Consider the following 18,588-nt stretch of genomic DNA (forward strand, 5'->3'; position numbering starts at 1 on the left):
ACATTAGCCTTTTAAAGCAAAATGAACACATGAGTTTTGTTACCTTGAGTAAATATTCCCTAATTAATGTCTATACCGGGGGAGGCTGGTTGAGGCAGACATTGGAGAAAGGGCTCATTGTAATTCATGGGATGGAATTAGGAATGGTATCAAACAAGTGATACCATTCCTCATTACATTCCATGTACAGTGCCCTCCATAAGTATTGGAAAAAGGAAGCATTTTGCCTTCTTTTAGCTCTATACTCTACAGTTTGGATTTTAAATCAAATAATACATAATGAGGGTAAAGTAGAGATTCTCAGAATCAATTAAATGTTTTATTTTTTCAGATTAGTTTTACAATTTAGAAATTACAACCCTTTTTATACTATTTCAGGGCACCAAAAGCATTGGAAAATTGGCTTGACTGGTGTTTCTGGTTAGTCGGGTATATTCCGTCATCATTTGTGCAGGCATAAAAGAGCTGTCTTGATTCTAGGCTTTGCATTTGCCTTTGGAATCTGCTATTGGTGTCTGTCAACATGAGGACCAAAGAGACATCAAGGAAAGTGAAGGAAGCCATTATGAGGCTGAAATATCAGAATAATCTATCAGAAACCTTAGACTTAACAAAATCAACAGTTTGTAACATAAATAAAAAAGAAAGAAAGCACTGGTGAGCTCAGCAATCTCAAATGGGCTGGTACGCAGACGACCGAAGAATGTTCACCATAATTTAAGAAAACCCCCCCAAAACAACTGTCCCACAGATCAGGAACACTCTCCAGGAGGTAGGCATAAATGTGCCACAGACCTGGAGTAGAATCAGCAGAATGTCACTAGCCAAACTACAGAGGTTTCACTGGAGGGTGCAAACCACTAGTTATCCTCAAAAAGGATAGTCAGGTTACAAGTGCGGAATATTATCATGTACCAGAGTGGCTGCAAGAGGAAAGTTTGGAGAAAAAAAGGATCTGCCCAAGATTTACAGCATACCACCTCATCTGTGGTGCTATGGTTTGAGCATGCATAGCTGCCACAAGAACTGGCTAACTAAATTATGATGTTAGTGCTGACAGCAGCAGCATAATGTATTCTGAAGTGTACAGAAACATCTTGTCTGCTTGAGTATAAGCAAATGCCTCCAAATTCATCATACAGTAAGACAATGACCCCAAACATACTGCCATAGCAACTCTAGAGTTTTTTGGGCCAAAAAGCAGAAAGTTCTTGACTGGCAAAAAAAGATTTAAAATACATTTTAAAATTCGGCAAACATACCTCAAAACAAACAACTGAAGATGGCTGCGATACAGGTCTGGCAGAGCATCACTAGAGAATATACCCAGCATCTGGTGGGGTCAATGGGTTGCAGACTTCAGGCAGTTATTGCATGCAGGATTGTTGGCTTGTTCTTTCAGATTACATTTATGCAACTGCTGTTTGTATATTGTTGTGTTGTCTGATTTTAGTATGTGTAACTGCAACTAACTATGAGCTGCTTTTCTTGGCCAGATCTCCCTCCAAAAAGAGACCGTGTATCTTCCTGGTTAAATGAATGGTCGCGCCAAGCAAGAGAAAGGGTGATAGAAGAAAGTCCTGACACACTTTTAATGATGCAGAAAGTAGTTACAGACTAGCCCAAAGCTCTCCAACTCAGGCCCTTGAGAACTGCAAGCTGTGCAGCCCTTTGTTTCTGCTCACCACTAACACACCTGATTCAACTTAAAGTCCCAAACACTATTTGATGACTAAGCTCACAGCTGGGCTGGTAACCTGCACACCATGGTTTTTGCACCCAGTTGCTCTCCAGGACCTGATTTGGAGAGTCCTGTTAGTCACATAGTTAGACCATCAAATTCACACAAACAACAATCGACAGCTGTTCAACATGACCACTTACACATGAGAAAGTAGTAGTTACAACAGTAGCAGTAGTGACTACACAGCAACACATGGAGCCCAGGGAAGTACATGCTAGGTAAACAGATTACAGGCATAATAAAGTCTGACAATCTCCAGAAATCAACCTAAACTCCAATACGATTCCAATTTCCTGAAAGGTTTGTAGTCTGTGAAGGAATGTGATTACACATTGATTGTCTTTCGTGGAAATTTTGCCCAAAATGTCTTTTTCAAAGTGATCGCATCCACCTTCAAACTATCCCTTTGTCTTCAGTGGGGAGTGCGGCAGGGTCCAGTCCACACTGCTTCATCTGGCAAGCGATATCAAACAGGTAGTCATAACACTCACACCTGAAACAGACACAGAAATGATACATTACTTTACACATCTGCAGGCGCACACAGAACACACACGTAAACCTCACAGGCACATCTCTGCGAAAGTACGACCAAAGATTTTTATCTGAACATTAACAACTTTAACCTGTCATGGAACAATGGTCAATGTGGGCCTAAGAGTGTGATTTTATACTCACATTGTCTTGGCTTTCTCCCAGGATTCACCCCACACATAAACGCCATGTCGACGGACCAGGACAGCACAGGAGTCTGGGTACTGCTCCATAGCCCTCGCCATGCTCTCCTTCAGGTCCTGCTCCTCTGGTGTGTTTTCAATGATGGGCACCACCAGTGTGTCATCATATCTACACACACACACACACACACACGTTTAGTCAAGGTAGAACATGTGTATGGTAATATGGAGGTTAACTTTGTCTTTAACACTTCAACAGATGTCCATTTATGTATTTATTCGACAGATAGTGCTGGCCTATGACGCTCTCACCCATGGCCCTGTGTGTGTGTGTGTTGTCTGCTTCCATGTCTATTCACTTCCAGAGGTACATAGACTTAAGACCAGCACACACACACAGACAGACAGACAGACAGTGCCTGCCTATGGCACTCTCTCCCATACAGAACATAGAAAACTGCAATGTGAGTTCACAAATGCAGACACTTGCTATGGTGCTGGATATAATGAATGTGGTGTTAAAATGGGTGAAGTGTCCCTTTAACTAGTAACTACTAGACTGGCTAGATTTGTTTCACATCTGTATTGTCAACGTACAATTTGAAGTCAAACTACACACCTGTAATTGGTGCCGGTGGTGCCCTTACGAATTCCCTTGATCATCTCCTGGTGAGTTATCCGGAACTCCTTGCCAGGATAGAGCAGCGTTGCCATGACAGCTGCCTTCGAGTGGGTGTGTATAACTGCCTGGGCCGCTGCGGATTAGCATGATTAACAAAATTAGCATTAGCCTGTTGGCTACTAAAGGTGCTTAGATGCATGTAGGCCAATGTCGTAACAGCGTTCATGCTTTTAGAAGATTTGAGCTGGGAGAGGCGTAAACCGACAGTTTAAGGCTAGAGATGAATGGACATGAAATGCAGTTAGTAATGTTGGCTGTGTAGAAGATCCTATGTGGAGTCATATACCACTACTCCAACCCTGGTACCTGAACCAGTGCAAGTAAATTCAATACAAGCCATGAAGGTTATACCGACTATGACTATATCAGCATGTTACAATGTAGATGGATTTGGTGTCGCCAGCCATGGGATTTAAATATATTTAAATGTGGCTTAAAAGACAGTGATCGCCTGATCTTCCATTGTGAATGGTGATCAATGCCCCCTCTCTCAGCCCGGACCACCAGTCTCCTGTGTTGTCCTTGACACACACAGCATTAGACATATGGTTAAAATTCCATTTGTTTAATACAGATTGATTATTTTGTATGTTATTAAATTGGTAAATTTGTTGATATTCTATCCACATTCTTTCTAGGAGCATTAATGTGATGTTGTACACTAGATAAAGGTACTGTTAAAACAGCACAACATAATCATGACCAGGTTATCATGAATGTTCACATGCATAGTTAGCAACACAGGTATATCAGGTATTGGACCATGTGTAAACTCTTAAAAGCATGGTCATAGCATATTGGAAATTCTTAATGGAATCTAGGATCCAATATGATCGAGTGTCTGTCATACAAGGATGAGCAAATAATGATCAATAATTATTAATTATAAAATATATTTTGGAGTCAGAGTGTTAGTTGGTCATGTATACACTAGTGTGTTTAGTCCACTTTGTGCTGGGGAATAAATGCATGTCTATTATAATCCAGTCCAGTACTTCTCTCTCTTAAATAATCCTTTGTTTGTTTTTTTACCACTTCTTTTTCTTTTTTACCACCAAACTTTTATTTTTTATTTTTTTTATTTCTTCAACAACTCCACCAATTGTCCAGACTTTTGGACCCCGGTTTCCCTCCATCTCCCCAAAATACATGCGCTATGGACTTTTTCTAATACAAGCACTTGCCAGGGGATGAGTCTGAAACGGTCATGGGGAAGGAACAGTGGTCTCACCTCTCATACTGTAAGCATTCATAAACAGGGGGGTGCACTGGCTCTTCTTCAGCTTCTTCCAGGGGGGTGGGCAGCTGAGGTCCCTCGCTTCCACATCACAAACAAACATGTCCTCTGGCTACAGGGTGCATAGAGAGAGAGAACCACACACACACACACACACACACACACACACACACACACACACACGTAAGCAAGAGCAAAATGAGATCTATGTATTTCTAACAATCTCTTCCAAAGGTTTCATTAGTCTGGGACCAGACCGTATTGATTCATGTTACTTTGCTGAACATCAGTCTGGATCTTCATTGAAACCAGCTGTAGTATGATACTCTTACCCTCACTCCTCTTTATGGATTCAAAAGGAACCAATTGGTATAAGAAATATGGTTCAAACTCCCACAAACACACACTGCAACCAATCCAATGGAAGGGCAGTGAACACTGGGGAGGTCAGAGTAGAGAATCAGGCCACAACCCATTTCTATAGGCTTGAAGTCTAGTAAAGACTTACCTGTATTCGCTCCTTTTGGACCCCAGATGGAGCAATGTAGATCTGACCTCTGGAATTAATCAAATAGAAGGGATTAATATTCAATAACAACTTTTGTTGTTGAAAATGAATACATTGGACATGTGTTGTGTACGTTTTAGTTACTAACTCTACATGAAATGACATCAAGAACCAATTTACCAATCGTCTCAATTTAGATTTGGACAAACTTAAACTACTACGTTAACTTGGGTACTGACCCGCGTCGCAAGCTTATTCCTCCACCTGTCCCTGTCACCCAGCCGAGTTGGTAGAAGAGCCGACATAACTCTGGGATAAGAGCACGTGGATGCTCCTTGTCCTGCGACAAGGATGTCAACAAACAGTGCACATTAGCATAAGGTAGCTAGCTAGCTTGCAAACGTTTATTTCAGGTGAGTTTGTTAACCTACCTGGGATTCCGTCGACTCCGAACTGCTGTCATTAGACTCGCCATTACTTGTGCCACACGCAGATGACATTCTAGTTTTGCTCATTCAGTTAAAACAACGTTTAAACACAATAGCCGTTGTACTCGCTAAATGTGCGTTTGTTTTTTGTTTGACAGTAACGTTTTGTCAATCAAGTGCGACGTACGCTATAGACCAAGGACCCTTGCAGCCTTGAAATGTGCCTGAAAATATTTTTAAGGAAATTCAATTTGGCACTAAAGATTACATTTATCCTCATAAAACTAAGAAAAAAGTAGTCAATATTTTATAACTGAAGTCTGTTGTTAATACACGTTGTTTAACACATAGACCGTGTTTTAGAGGATACATTTCGAGCAGTTTCAATGCATGTTACATGATGGGGATAACATCTGTCCCCATGTTGCTAAAACATCTCGGGTCCTTGAGATTTACGAGAGCCGCGAGGCTCACGCAGTTTTTCGAGTGAGCGCTGTGACAAGCCCCGCAATCACTCCTCACAGGCTGCATAGAGCGGCAAGCGCCTTCTGCAAGTTATTGATTTTGACTGTATCAATGGTACATTGAAGGTTAAATGGTTGAAATCCTTTCTCAGTAACGGTAATAGTTTTTGCTGTTGAATCCCAAGAGAGTTGTTTAAAGAAGATTGGAGGCATTACATTTCTTCTACCTTGTCATTTAAATATCCCCAAATTGCCTATATTAAACTGTCAACATTCCACCAGCAAGTCCTTCTCTACTGGAAAATGCAATATAACTGTAATTTTACACCACATTATACACCTATAGCATCTTGCTACACAGTTTCAAGATGCTATTTATTTTGCAACATTTTTTAATCAAAATTAATATTAGCAAAATAATTTACATTTCCCGGATATTTAATCGGACGACCACACAGCAATTTATAGTTTCTATCTTTCAGAGACCCAATCTATAATAGAGTGCTTTTATGATGGTTAGGTTTTAATCCAGAGAAACTGGAGACATGTTCTAGGTCCGCAATAATCAATGACTTTTATTTGTATAGCAATCAATCAAATGTATTTGTATAGCACTTTTTACATAGACAAAGTGCTTCACAACACAAAACAATACTAAACAATGAAGACAATACAAACAATAGGATCTAACACCAAACCATAGACCCCCAAAAAGTAAGCCAAGGAAAAAAACTCCCTAGAGGGGAGAAAAATATAGGGCACAGTGGCAAGGAAAAACTGCCTGGGAGGAAGAAACCTTGAGAGCAACCAGACTCCAGGGGGACTCATCCTCCTATGGCTGATCAAGAGATGAACAGTAAACTAATGTGGAATATGGAATGTGGTGCAAGAGTTCTGGGGTCCATGGCCTGAGGCCCCCTGCACATATAAGGGACATCTAAAATACATCTAAAGGATAAGGCCAGTGCCTGCTTACACCGCGTCCACTCTGTCACGGGCCGACCCGCCAGAGGGACATCAGGGGGGTAGAGGGGGCAGTAGCATGAGCCTGAGATGCCCAGAGCCAGCACCGCAAGAGCCCACCCACCACTGAACTGGAAGAAGGACCCGAGATCAGCCCAGGCAGCAGATGCTGCCCCTCAGGGATGAAGAATGTGGAGAAAACTAGAATCATTGGCGTACATTGATACTTTTATTTCTAACCCATTAATGTTTAACCTTTAATGTTATCATTGGATCTAACATTTAAATGGCCATAATAAACAGGTGATAGAGGGCAACCTTGTTTAACACCTCTTGTCAATTCAATATTCTCAGAGAAATAACCATTATTTATTATTTTACAAGTAGGATTATTATACATAATTTTTACCCATCTTTATGAGAGATTTTCAGAAGTTGAAAAAGTTGAGGCATTTATATATGAATTTGTACTTTTTTCAAAGGCTTTCTCAAAATCTGCTACAAAGATTATACCCGGTTTCCCTGCATTGTTTCTATTTCAATTGTTGAATGTTATCTCCAATATATCTGCCTTATTGGAATGCTGTCTGATTGTGATGAATAATGTCTGGTAAGGACTTTTTGATTCAAAGAGCAATACATTTTGCCAATATTTTTGCATCACAACATTGGAGGGTGAGGAGTCTCCAAATTCTTTTTTTAAAGACTGGGTCTTTGTACTGTCCTCCCAGTTCATGCTTCAGTAGGAGATAAATGAGTCCCTATGTTTGTGTGTCGGACAGTTTGCCATTTATATATGAATAATTAAAACTGCGAATAGTGGATCTTTGATTAAATCATAAAATAATACCTCTATTGGAATGCCATCAAGGTCTGGTGTTTTCTCTGTGTAAAAGGACTCAATTGCCGACCGGAGTTCGTCCTCAGTGATTAGGCCTTCACAAGATGTATTTTGTGTCGCAGAAATTTTCACACCTGGTTGCAGGAGGGTGTTGTGGGGAAGCAACAGTGGCAGGACACAGCCTCTAGCTGGACCCAGGGTTTCTCAGCTTAGCAGTTGTTACATGAGTGATGGCATCTCTGGATCAATTAGGCTTGATGGATTACTGCCTCCCGCTCTCTTTCCTCTGTATGTTTTCCACTGTAGTAAGCCCAATGTCTTGAGAAAAGCCTTAAATTCCACTGCAATTGCAGTTTGCATATGAAATCTATGCAGAAATTTAGAGGAGTAGGCTAGCTGGGTACCAACTGTTGTAGTAGTCCAGTTTATCCTTGAAGTTGACATTCTTTTGGAACAATATTGTAGGCAAAACTATTAAAAAGCAAACATCTAAAACAATAATTGTTCAAAATGAATTGTCATTAAAAATACAAGCGTTAATAAGAGATTCTGGGTATTCTCTGTGTTCTATGTTGCTCTATGTTTTTCCATATTTTCAGGAACCCCAAAAAAGAGTCATAGCAAACACTAGATGGCAGCAGAGCCTTTAATTGTTTACATTAAATAAGGGATGGGCTGCTTCATCCTATCTCAGCTTCAATATGATTTCACTTATGGATGACAGTGTCCACTGGATGAGCTTTTTTTACTCTTTAAAGGGTGGACTAAAAAGTTGGGGATCTTTTCAGTGAAAACTCTCTATCTCTCTGAAAGTCACTCATCACTTTGTCCAGGCAATAAAAGTGTGGAACCTCAAGGAGAAACCTTGCCTTCTCTTTCTTGGTAGACTTTACATGAAGAAGACCCACACAGACCATCTGACCTTTTTTCCTGCAAGGTCTTGATGAGTTTCAACCAGGCCCGATCATTGAGAGATGAGATTTTGGGATCTGAGATTAGTTTTTGCTTAAATCTACTGTTTTATCAAGAAACTGTGTGTTATCGTTTTCTTGTCTAATCGTATCTGTCTTGCTCTGAATTTTGACTTTGTGTAGGTGTAGGTGGCAATGGAGGTTAAAGGTTTTCATCAGACAGGATAGAACACGAGAAGATCAGTTGATATGTTTATATTATATGTTTTGATGCATGAATCAGGAAAAACTTTCCAACCCTCAATTGTTTGTTATACAGGCATTATGTCAAATTCATGAGTATGTTATTTAAGAACCATAACCATGCAGATATCAAATCCACAGTGTAGCAATTTATTTTGACCTTTCACAATTCTCAAAGATGATAATCAATGTTCCTACAGTATCCCACACATTCTACCCTCTTTTGTCTATTTATGGAGAAGAAAATTAATCAAAATATGAAGGAACATTAACTCAGTGTACTGCTGCTTGTTTTTCAGGAAACATTGCTTTCTTTATAATTTATTCTGTGTGTGTGTGTGTGTGTGTGTGTGTGTGTGTGTGTGTGTGTGTGTGTGTGTGTGTGTGTGTGTGTGTGTGTGTGTGTGTGTGTATTTCCTCACCCTTAACTTTTATAATCTTTTTATAATCATGTTTCCTCCATCTCCATCAAGAGTTGATGAATCTTGTTTTACAGGAACTTTGCGTATGTGTGTGTGTGCGTGCGTGTATTTGTGTGTGTGTGTGTGTGTGTGTGTGTGTGTGTATTTGTATTTGTGTGTATGTGTGAGTATGAGTGTGTGTGTGTGTGTATTTGTGTGTGTGGTGTGTGTGTGTGTATATTTGTATTTGTGTGTGTGTGTGTGTGTGTGTGTGTGTGTGGTGTGTGTGTGTGTATATTTGTATTTGTGTGTATGTGTGTGACTATGAGTATGTGTGTGTGGTGTGTGTGTGTGTGTGTGTGTGTGTGTGTGTGTGTGTGTGTATTTGTATTTGTATTTGTGTGTGTGTGTGTGTGTGTATTTGTAGTTGTGTGTGTGTGTGTGTGTGTGTGTGTGTATTTGTAGTTGTGTGTGTGTGTGTGTGTGTGTATTTCCTCATCCTTAACATTTATAATCATCTTATAATCATGTTTACTTTCCCACAGCCTCTTTCCAAGGTACATATGTCTCTTTCTGGAGAAGACTTGGTGAATCTTGTTTTACAGGAAACATGTTATCTTTCTTTATTGTGCGTGTGTATGTGTCTAAACTTCCTTATCATACGCACCACAGTGAAAGTGAACAGTTGATGAATCTTGTTTTACAGGAACTTTGCGTGCGTACGTGCATGCATGCGTGTATTTGTGTGTGTGTGTGTATGTGTGTGTGTGTGTGTGTGTGTGTATTTGTATTTGTGTGTATGTGTGTGAGTATGGGTATGAGTATGAGTGTGTGTGTGTATTTGTGTGTGTGTGTGTGTGTGTGTGTGTGTGTGTGTGTATTTGTATTTGTATTTGTGTGTGTGTGGTGTGTGTGTGTGTGTGTGGGTATATTTGTATTTGTGTGTATGTGTGTGACCATGAGTATGAGTGTGTGTGTGTATTTGTATTTGTGTGTGTGTGTGTGTGTGTATTTCCTCATCCTTAACATTTATAATCATCTTATAATCATGTTTACTTTCCCACAACCTCTTTCCAAGGTACATATGTCTTTTTCTGGAGAAGAGTTGGTGAATCTTGTTTTACAGGAAACATGTTGTCTTTCTTTATTGTGTGTGTGTATGTGTCTAAACTTCCTTATCATACGCACCACAGTGAACAGGAAGTGATGCAAGCAATGCTCAAAGGCAGAGCAGGTGTGGAGGGCAAGACGAGACAGGTATCTGCCCACACATGCTCACCTGATGAGCAATGCGCTCTACATACAAACCGAGTCATCATAGGAACTTCCTCTCAGTCATGCCCATATTCATCAAAAGACCCTCAGGCTATTCTCATACAGTAGCTCCATTACATTCTCATAGGCTGGTGATCTGAACATCTGAACATGGTGGAGAAATTCCACTTTCCCCACCTGTTAAAGATATCAAGAAATCAAACCTCAAGAGAGGGGCACACCTCCACACCTAAGCAAAAGCTTGCATGTATGTTGTTTACATTCCTAAATTTAATTTAATTTAATTTAATTTAATTATTTAATTATTATGTTGTCTAAAATGTAGATGTTGGAACTTATTTGGGAAGATGATGTGCTCTGATGTAATTGAAAGGACAGAAACATGGATTGCATTAATGTAAGTCCACAATGATAATTTTCCATTGATTAGATGAGAGAGAGAGAGAGAGAGAGAGAGAGACAGAGAGAGAGAGAGAGAGAGAGAGAGAGAGAGAGAGAGAGAGAGAGAGAGAGAGAGAGAGAGAGTGAGTGAGTGAGTGAGAGCGAGTTTGTATGAGAATTTCTCAAAAGCGAGAGGGTGTGCTCACATCTGTGCGCCACCCCCTCTGAATGTGTCACCAGCCACTCAAAAAAAGTCACTATATAAAAAAACTCTTCACATGCTTCAAACCACTTCAGCTTCCAACCATCACCTCTGATAGAGACCTGTCCTCCTAGCATCACAAACCACAGAGAAGAGGCACTGCACTTCTTCAACTCTACTTCATCGCCCATCTCTGGTCTCAAGATGAGGATGCACATACTGCTACTAGGGGTCATTTTGGGATTCCTGGCCCAAGTTCAGTCAAACCCAGTTCCCGGTGGTGAGTTACACTCTGCTCCTCCATCTCTATTTCTCTGTATTGATCCCGCTCTGGATACTGTACAGTAACGTATGTGAAGAGGATAATTCAGGGCTGAACATGTATGTACTGTGTGCAGGAATGCATCTGAAGTTGTGTCCGAAATTAAATCGTGGTTTTAGAACAACTGCGCCTTGTGCCTTTGACAGCAGCAGACACCTGGCACTACATTGCATTCTCGGCAGAGCCATGAAAATGTATATCTATGATTCTGGTTCTTGGTATTTGATTGTGGCCACCATCAGTGAGATGTTACTGGTCAGGTGTAGATGCACGGCAGACAGTGTGTCTGGCAAAACCACTTCTAGATGTTTCCAGAGGCACGTTCGTCATATTATAAGACCTAATATTCATAGCTGTTGATACAAAAGGAAGAATCCTATTGGTCACATTATAAGACGTAAATATCATAGATATGATACAAAAGAAAGAATGCTTTGGTAGGTGACAAAAGTGCTTTTAGTGGTTTTGTTTGCTAATTCTTGTTCTTTAATGTTTGCTAATACCTTCCCCTGATGACTTACACTTAACCACTTCAAGGCTATTCCTAACCCTAACCATAACCACTCACAGTTGATGCCTAATACTGCCTAACCGCCATGTTAGTTGTTGCTAACATTATATTTTTTAATGTCTTCTATTTTGACGAAATAGCATATTGCCTAGACGTAGTGTTGGTCTGGAATGTTGTAGATTGACTGGTTATGAGATATCTCATATCCTGTATGTATGGTAAGGCTTGATGGGACATTATCTGGCACATAATGCATAGATAACTAATGCGGCAAATAAACAATGAACCACTTGACTCTTGATAAGTGCTAATGGTTATTTGGTTACTGACAAGCCCTTAGTGAAAAAAAAGTTGAATGCTGATTATATTGATTTCAAAGGTTTATTTTTTTTTAGATATATAGATATGAAAGAGATATGATATATTTAGATGTCAGGATTTATCCCTCTGGTTTATCAAGGACATCCCCATGCCATTGGTTGTACAGACAGGGTACAGTACTTCTAGTTAAAGACCTCACAGAGTATCAGAACAGAGGCTTATGGAATTCAAGTAATCCTCGAGCGTGTCCTCTTGCTCACCTCATGAGTCTCATGCACTTTTCTCCACTTCACCTGAGAGCCTCATCATGTTTCAGGCCTACCGGTAGGCTACTCTATCTCCCAATAGTCTGGGGTACCTATTCATTACAAGTTTAGTGCCCAGATTTTATTCACCCTCCTGTCTCCCCATACACGCACACAGAAGTCTTTGTAGCATTTGCTGAGCTGTTCCAGGAGGCACATTAATGCGTATATCCTGAATACCATGAAACCAAAGAGCGTAGGAGAGATTGCTATACAAGTCTGGGCGAGGAGTAACCACATACAGTGGTTGGTCATATCAATATTGGATAAGCTTAGACTACAGGAGGAGGTTTGATGCTTGTTTCCTTGAGATGTATCACTATAGAAAATGTAAAGTCACTGATTGAGAGCAAGAGAAAACTTGCTTTGCAAAAGTCAGTGACATTTTGGGTGTTAAAAAAAAAGGGATGCCTCTGTTACGCTACAGTAGGTGGAGTCTCAGTCACATGACCCACACATATTACCCAGCCCTTCTACATCCTTTAAGGAGGGTTAACTAGGTCATGGGAGTAGGATCTAGGGATCAGTTTGGAATTTTGCCACAGTGTTGCATACACTTTAGATCAGTATAGATTAAGATTCACATTTAATTTTTAAATTTTGTCAAATTTTCATTCGTTTTGGTCAAAAACTCTACTTTCAGTGACATGTGAAAACACTATATGTGGAAAAATAAATAAATAAATAAATAATTATATATATATATATATATATATATATATAGAGAGAGAGAGAGATAGATAGATAGATATTGCACACCAAGGATTTACTAAATGGCTCAGTTTAGTACTTAGAAATAAAAGGTTGCCATTTTCTACTCAAGCAATTCAATTAATCACTGAATCAATCAAAGGCTGAGAAGAAAACACCTTTTGGAGGAATGACAGTGAGTGTTGCTTAGTTTGGGGCGCCGATGCTTCCTCTAACCTACTCCACAACCATTCTAATATATTGCAGCGGGGTAAGGAAATCAGATAGTCGTTTACTTTTTCTTTTATTGGGAGTGTTGAATGTTGTGTGTGTGTGTGGTATGCTTCAATGAAAATGAATGATTTCATGAAACTGCCTCGCCTCTAATTCACAAAGGGGGATGATTAGTCACGTCAGTTAATAATTATCTCTCCTTTCTGTTGCCACTCCTTTGCCGTAACCTTCATCAGAACAGCAGGTTGGTACAGGAATTCTGGGTGTAGCCTTTCAGGCTATGAAACTCTGAGGCTGCCTCCAGTCATTTGTCTTTTGTCATTTGGAAGACATCAAAGCCCAGTAAATTTCCTCTAACCTCAGCTCAGGGCATGACGTTACAGAGCAAACAATCATAGTGATCTGTGGATTTTTTTTCTCCCTTCTCTTTGATGTTCAGCCATCACAGAAGTCCCTGCCTTTGCTGATGTGGATGTTCTTCAGGAGGCTATGACTGAGGAGGGCAGTGGTGTGGAGGGCAGTGGTGTGGAGGGCAGTGGTGTGGAGGGCAGTGCTGTGGAGGGCAGTGGTGGGGAGGGCAGTGGTGGGGAGGGCAGTGCTGAGCACTCCACCTCAGGGCAAGAGGAGGAAGAAGAGGAGCTATATAAAGCCAAAGTAAAACTCACTCTTTACCCTGGTAACAGCTCTGATTCCACATTGTCTACTCCAAGCCATAGTTCTGCCTTGAGCCCCACGCCAGTGCCAGAGGACGCAGAGGACCTATTCATGGAGGAAAGCACTGAAACCCCCACCGCAGCGTATGAATGGGAGTCTGAAGAGGACACTCACTGGGTTGGAGAGAATCCCTTTGAAACCTACTTTGACACCAGCCCCAGTCCTCACTCAAGTCATACTCCTGACACCACAACAGGGCTAGAGGAGGATGAGAGTGTGTTTGATCTACTTTCACGTATAATGTTGAGCTTCCTCCCTGGTGGATTGAATCCCGAAGCCAGCCCAAGCCCTAGCCTTGACTATGGAGAAGAGCTGTTTGCCCTCGGCCCTGACTCAAGCTTTAGCACCACCTCCAAGTCCAACACTAGTCCAAGATCCAGCTCCAGCTCCAGCTCCAGCTCCAGCTCAAGCTCCACACCTAGCCCCATGTCAGAGTCAGAAGATGGAGAAGAGCTGTTTGCCCTCGGCCCTGACTCAAGCTTTAGCACCACCTCCAGCTCCACCACTAGTCCAAGCTCCCACTCCAGCTCCAGCTCCAGCTCCAGCTCCAGACCTAGCCTCATGTCAGAGTCAGAAGATGGAGAAGAGCTGTTTGCCCTCGGCCCTGACTCAAGCTTTAGCACCACCTCCAGCTCCACCACTAGTCCAAGCTCCCGCTCCAGCTCCAGCTCCAGCTCCAGCTCCAGACCTAGCCTCATGTCAGAGTCAGAAGATGCAGAAGAGCTGTTTGCACTCGACCCTGACTCAAGCTTTGGCACCACCTCCACCACCAGCCCTAGCCTAAGCCTCAGCTCCACCCATACACCTAGTTCTACCAGCATGACAGGGATAGAGGAGGGGGGTCCTGCACAACCCCATACTGAGCAATCAACTACTGAGCTGGCCTCCATCGTAGATACCAGTTCTGACACAGACACACCTCTGGGGATCTTTGTTGGGACGGAAGGGTCAGGGTCAGGATTCCTGTCTGAGAGACCAGAGGAGGAGAACTCTCCCACAGTAGCATCCCCTACATGGGAGAAACGGACTCTGGTCGGGCTCCAACGCATTCATCACAGTGGTATGTACGGTTTTTCCAGGTCTAACAATGATTCTGTCCCTATAATGTACTGCTTAACTTTTATAATGATTGTGCGTGATCTTGTTAACTTGTTTGTTTATTAACATGTTTGTTTCCTGGTCCCCAAGGCCAGAATGTAGGTGCGCCTTTGGCTTCTGCTGATGAATCAATTCCAGCTGAGCAACCTGGCTATAGTACACCAGGTGAGTTCATACCGTAGATGGATGGATGGATAGATAATATATATTATAATATTTATAGAATAATATATGCCATTTAGCAGACACTTTTATACTGTATAAAGTGATTTACAGTACATTGTTTTGTCCAGACATTGCTCTACCAACTGAGCCACACAGAACCAGGTAGATAGATAGATAGATAGATAGATAGATAGATGTTATAGTTACTGTCTCTTAACCTCACTCCTGTCTCGTCTTCTCCGTTTCTCCCAGGTTGGATGATAATCCTGGCCTTTATCGTGGGTGTGGCAGCATTGGTGTTACTCTGTATTGCCATAGCTACCAGAGACAAGTAAGATATTGACCTAGGAGAAACATAAAATGTGTGCCTTGTTTTCCATTGCTGTAGGGTATCCCTTCAATCACTGAACTATTTCCAAATCAAACACTTTCAGGTGGAATGGACCAAAGCAGACATCTGAGAAGAAGCAAGAAGAGGCCAAAGGCAGTTCCAGTGACCAGCAGGAGCAGGAGATGGAGACATTCCTGCACAATGAGAGGCCCAAGGAAAATGGCCACGCTGAGGAGTACACTGTTATAACCTTGGAGGAGCTCCCAGTGAAAGAGCCACTGGACTGAGACTGACCATAGAGATGCAGAATGGGCCAAATATGAACACTTGAGGAGTGTCTGTGAGACAAAAGAGATTGTATGCTGTGCACTTATGTGGCGAGTGAGATAAGCTGTGGTTTTATTGATTAATTAATATACAGCATCACTCACTGTCTATGAGTATGAACATTATTTATGTTGTCAAAGTGCCTTTCAAATTCAATATTTTGATTACTGTTGTTGTTGTTGTTGTTGTTTTTATACTGGAATTGCACTGTTTTCGTTTAGGATTATGACATTTGTACATATTTTGATCATATGTAAATAAAGTGACAATTAGACATTTTCATGAGGAGCACATTAACAATGTTGTTCTTACCATGTGTTCTGCAACATTTGCAAATGTATCTCTCACATTGACTGACCCAGTGTTTTACATTTCACAGGACAGCCCTGACTGACCGCAAATCAGGCACCAACAGATCAGTGTCCCTTATTCTAAACATAGACATTTTGAGCATGAGAAGTCGACATGCTATTAATTGGTCTTGTATGTCTCACAATAACTTATTATGTCCAGTTGTATGCACCAGCCTTCTGCTGTTTTCTTAGGGGTTACTGTACATTCAATGGGTCTGCATTAATTCAAAAGCTAACTAAAACCTGTTAAACGGGGTCGGTTTTCAAGAACAATTGTTCGGCGTGTTCCGAGACATTGAATTCTAAGTAGGCTGTGGGCACATAAGGCTGCATGTGTTGTTATAAAAGCTTATGATACTGTATATCATAAGCACAAATCAATTCTAATTCCATTAGATAGTGTCTATACAGGTGTCTGCTATCTATGAGGTGATATGTGTTTGTAAAAAGTAAGTAAAGTGTTAACATATTCTGTTTCTGCTTCCCTCCATTTTAATGTAACTTTTAATTTTAAGTAAAAATGTTGACCATTTGAATAAATGCGCAAATATCACTATCATTCATTATGTTGTCTAATTTTCTCTAGCCCTGATTCAAGAAAAAAAAAATATAATTCTCATCAAATTCTCATAATAAATGTAATCCATTTCCATTATATATATATATATACATACATACACACACACACACACACACACACACACACACACACACACACAAGAAGTAGTAAAACATTGTATACACTTTAAGTCCATTTATCTGACAGAGAAAATCTTTATATTTCTTGCATTTTTGTCAAATTCATCTCGCACTTTCTTAATGTCTCTCTCACTCCCACACACATTCACACAGTCAACATCAGACATATTACAGAACTACAGTGAAATTAGAATCAAAGAGGTCAGACACACAACGAGGAAAAATGTTGAAAACACTCTTCGAGCAATATGTGCATTGAATTAAAAACAGAGATAGAAAATAGACAGAAGAAGAATTGCCTACATTTACATTTCAACATAGGTATTCATAAAAAAATAAAAAGAGGAAAAAGCCAAACTAAGAATGAAGGTCTGAGTGAATATTAAATGATGAGCTTGAAAATAATATATGCATAATGTGTAACCATAAGATGTTAAGATAACATGTTTGGTCAATACTTTTTTTTACATGGGGTGAAGTTAGCTGCTATGCCAAACATTGCTTGGCAACCTGCAGCTAAAAACAGACATAGCTGCCAGCACCAATGCTCTTTTAATGCCCACTTTATACCTCATCTTGATCGATCTCCATGAGAACTACACTGGTTAATTTGACTCTTCCCTCTCGTCTTGTAAACCTAATGACAAAAGTAACAATAATACCATGAAGCAATCCATAAAATAACACCACTCAGTTCACATTAAACAAGTGAAAAAACAATTGATCTTTTATTTCCTGTCTTTCCAGTCAAGTTTTTCTGGAACATTCTGTATTATGCATTAGAGTATACACATCTACCTCTGGACATAGATAAAGATACTGGATATGTATATTTGAAAGTTAATATCTATGTGAGACAACTACTTGACAACTACCCAAAGTCAAATGACAAGCATCATTATTCTACATTTTAATATGTGTATATGGTGGTCCTATCTTTAAAGAAACCCTGAGCAAAATAAAATCTGAGGGATCACAAAATGAGAATGTGGAATTCATGTAACATTCCAGTAAGATATATTGCTGTTCTAGAATATGATATGTACACAAAGTGCAAGGAGGCACTTTAAACATGGAGATTGAAGCTGGTGGTGCATAAAGAAGTTATTATACCAGTCTCTATGAGAGTGGTTTGATACAGAGTACTTATGTAAAACTCAGTAACCTGTGGTGATACTACAATTCCCAGCATCCATAGCAAGGTCATGACCTTGTTGTTGTGGAACCTTACTGGTCTAGGTGACATGCAGTAGGATCTAGGGCACACTGCTGTGCATGTCATTGGCTCATTAATCCTATGCTTAATTTCAAGCTATTTTGTCTTTATGTTTAGCACATTGACACTGTGTAGCTGGAAGTACCTAAAGAGAGAGAAAAAATAAAGGTACAGTACAATAGGAGGGACCAGCCTCCCTATGGAGCGTGTCATGAAATAAGATGCTGGGGTTGGACCTGAACTTTTTTATCCAATTCAAGGGCTAATCCTCTAGTGGTATGGATTCTGTTACTGTAATGAACATTGTCATAGTCATCACACTGACTGCACCATTTGCAGTTGACA

At 40.5% G+C, this 18,588-nt stretch overlaps 2 protein-coding genes across 2 annotated transcripts; one reads left to right on the forward strand and one right to left on the reverse strand.

The window, feature by feature from the left end:
• Positions 1-305: 305 nt before the first annotated feature.
• Positions 306-5,426, reverse strand: apip (APAF1 interacting protein). Its single transcript, XM_083666013.1, has 7 exons — positions 5,280-5,426; positions 5,088-5,188; positions 4,849-4,897; positions 4,335-4,452; positions 3,041-3,176; positions 2,423-2,590; positions 306-2,237 (listed from the first exon to the last, which is right to left on the reverse strand). Exons 1-7 carry the CDS (start codon positions 5,361-5,363, stop codon positions 2,138-2,140), a joined length of 756 nt encoding a protein of 251 aa, XP_083522139.1. The 5' UTR covers positions 5,364-5,426; the 3' UTR covers positions 306-2,137.
• A 5,631-nt stretch (positions 5,427-11,057) lies between these two features.
• cd44a (CD44 molecule (IN blood group) a) lies at positions 11,058-16,887 on the forward strand. Its single transcript, XM_083666010.1, has 5 exons — positions 11,058-11,237; positions 13,780-15,114; positions 15,243-15,317; positions 15,570-15,648; positions 15,752-16,887. The coding sequence occupies exons 1-5, from the start codon at positions 11,162-11,164 to the stop codon at positions 15,933-15,935; spliced, it is 1,749 nt and encodes a 582-aa protein (XP_083522136.1). The 5' UTR covers positions 11,058-11,161; the 3' UTR covers positions 15,936-16,887.
• Positions 16,888-18,588: the final 1,701 nt, after the last annotated feature.

Source organism: Argentina silus, assembly GCF_951799395.1.
Source record: "Argentina silus genome assembly, chromosome: 3".
Taxonomy (NCBI): domain Eukaryota; kingdom Metazoa; phylum Chordata; class Actinopteri; order Argentiniformes; family Argentinidae; genus Argentina; species Argentina silus.

Coding starts and splice junctions, on each gene's coding strand:
- apip (XM_083666013.1), bottom strand. CDS start 5,363: ATGAGCAAAACTAGAATGTCATCTGCGTGTGGCACAAGTAATGGCGAG. Junction 4,453..4,848: donor TCCAAAAGGAGCGAATACAG/GTAAGTCTTTAC, acceptor TGCACCCTGTAG/CCAGAGGACATGTTTGTTTG. Junction 2,238..2,422: donor TGGGAGAAAGCCAAGACAAT/GTGAGTATAAAA, acceptor TGTCTGTTTCAG/GTGTGAGTGTTATGACTACC.
- cd44a (XM_083666010.1), top strand. CDS start 11,162: ATGAGGATGCACATACTGCTACTAGGGGTCATTTTGGGATTCCTGGCC. Junction 15,115..15,242: donor CCAACGCATTCATCACAGTG/GTATGTACGGTT, acceptor CTGGTCCCCAAG/GCCAGAATGTAGGTGCGCCT. Junction 15,649..15,751: donor GCCATAGCTACCAGAGACAA/GTAAGATATTGA, acceptor AAACACTTTCAG/GTGGAATGGACCAAAGCAGA.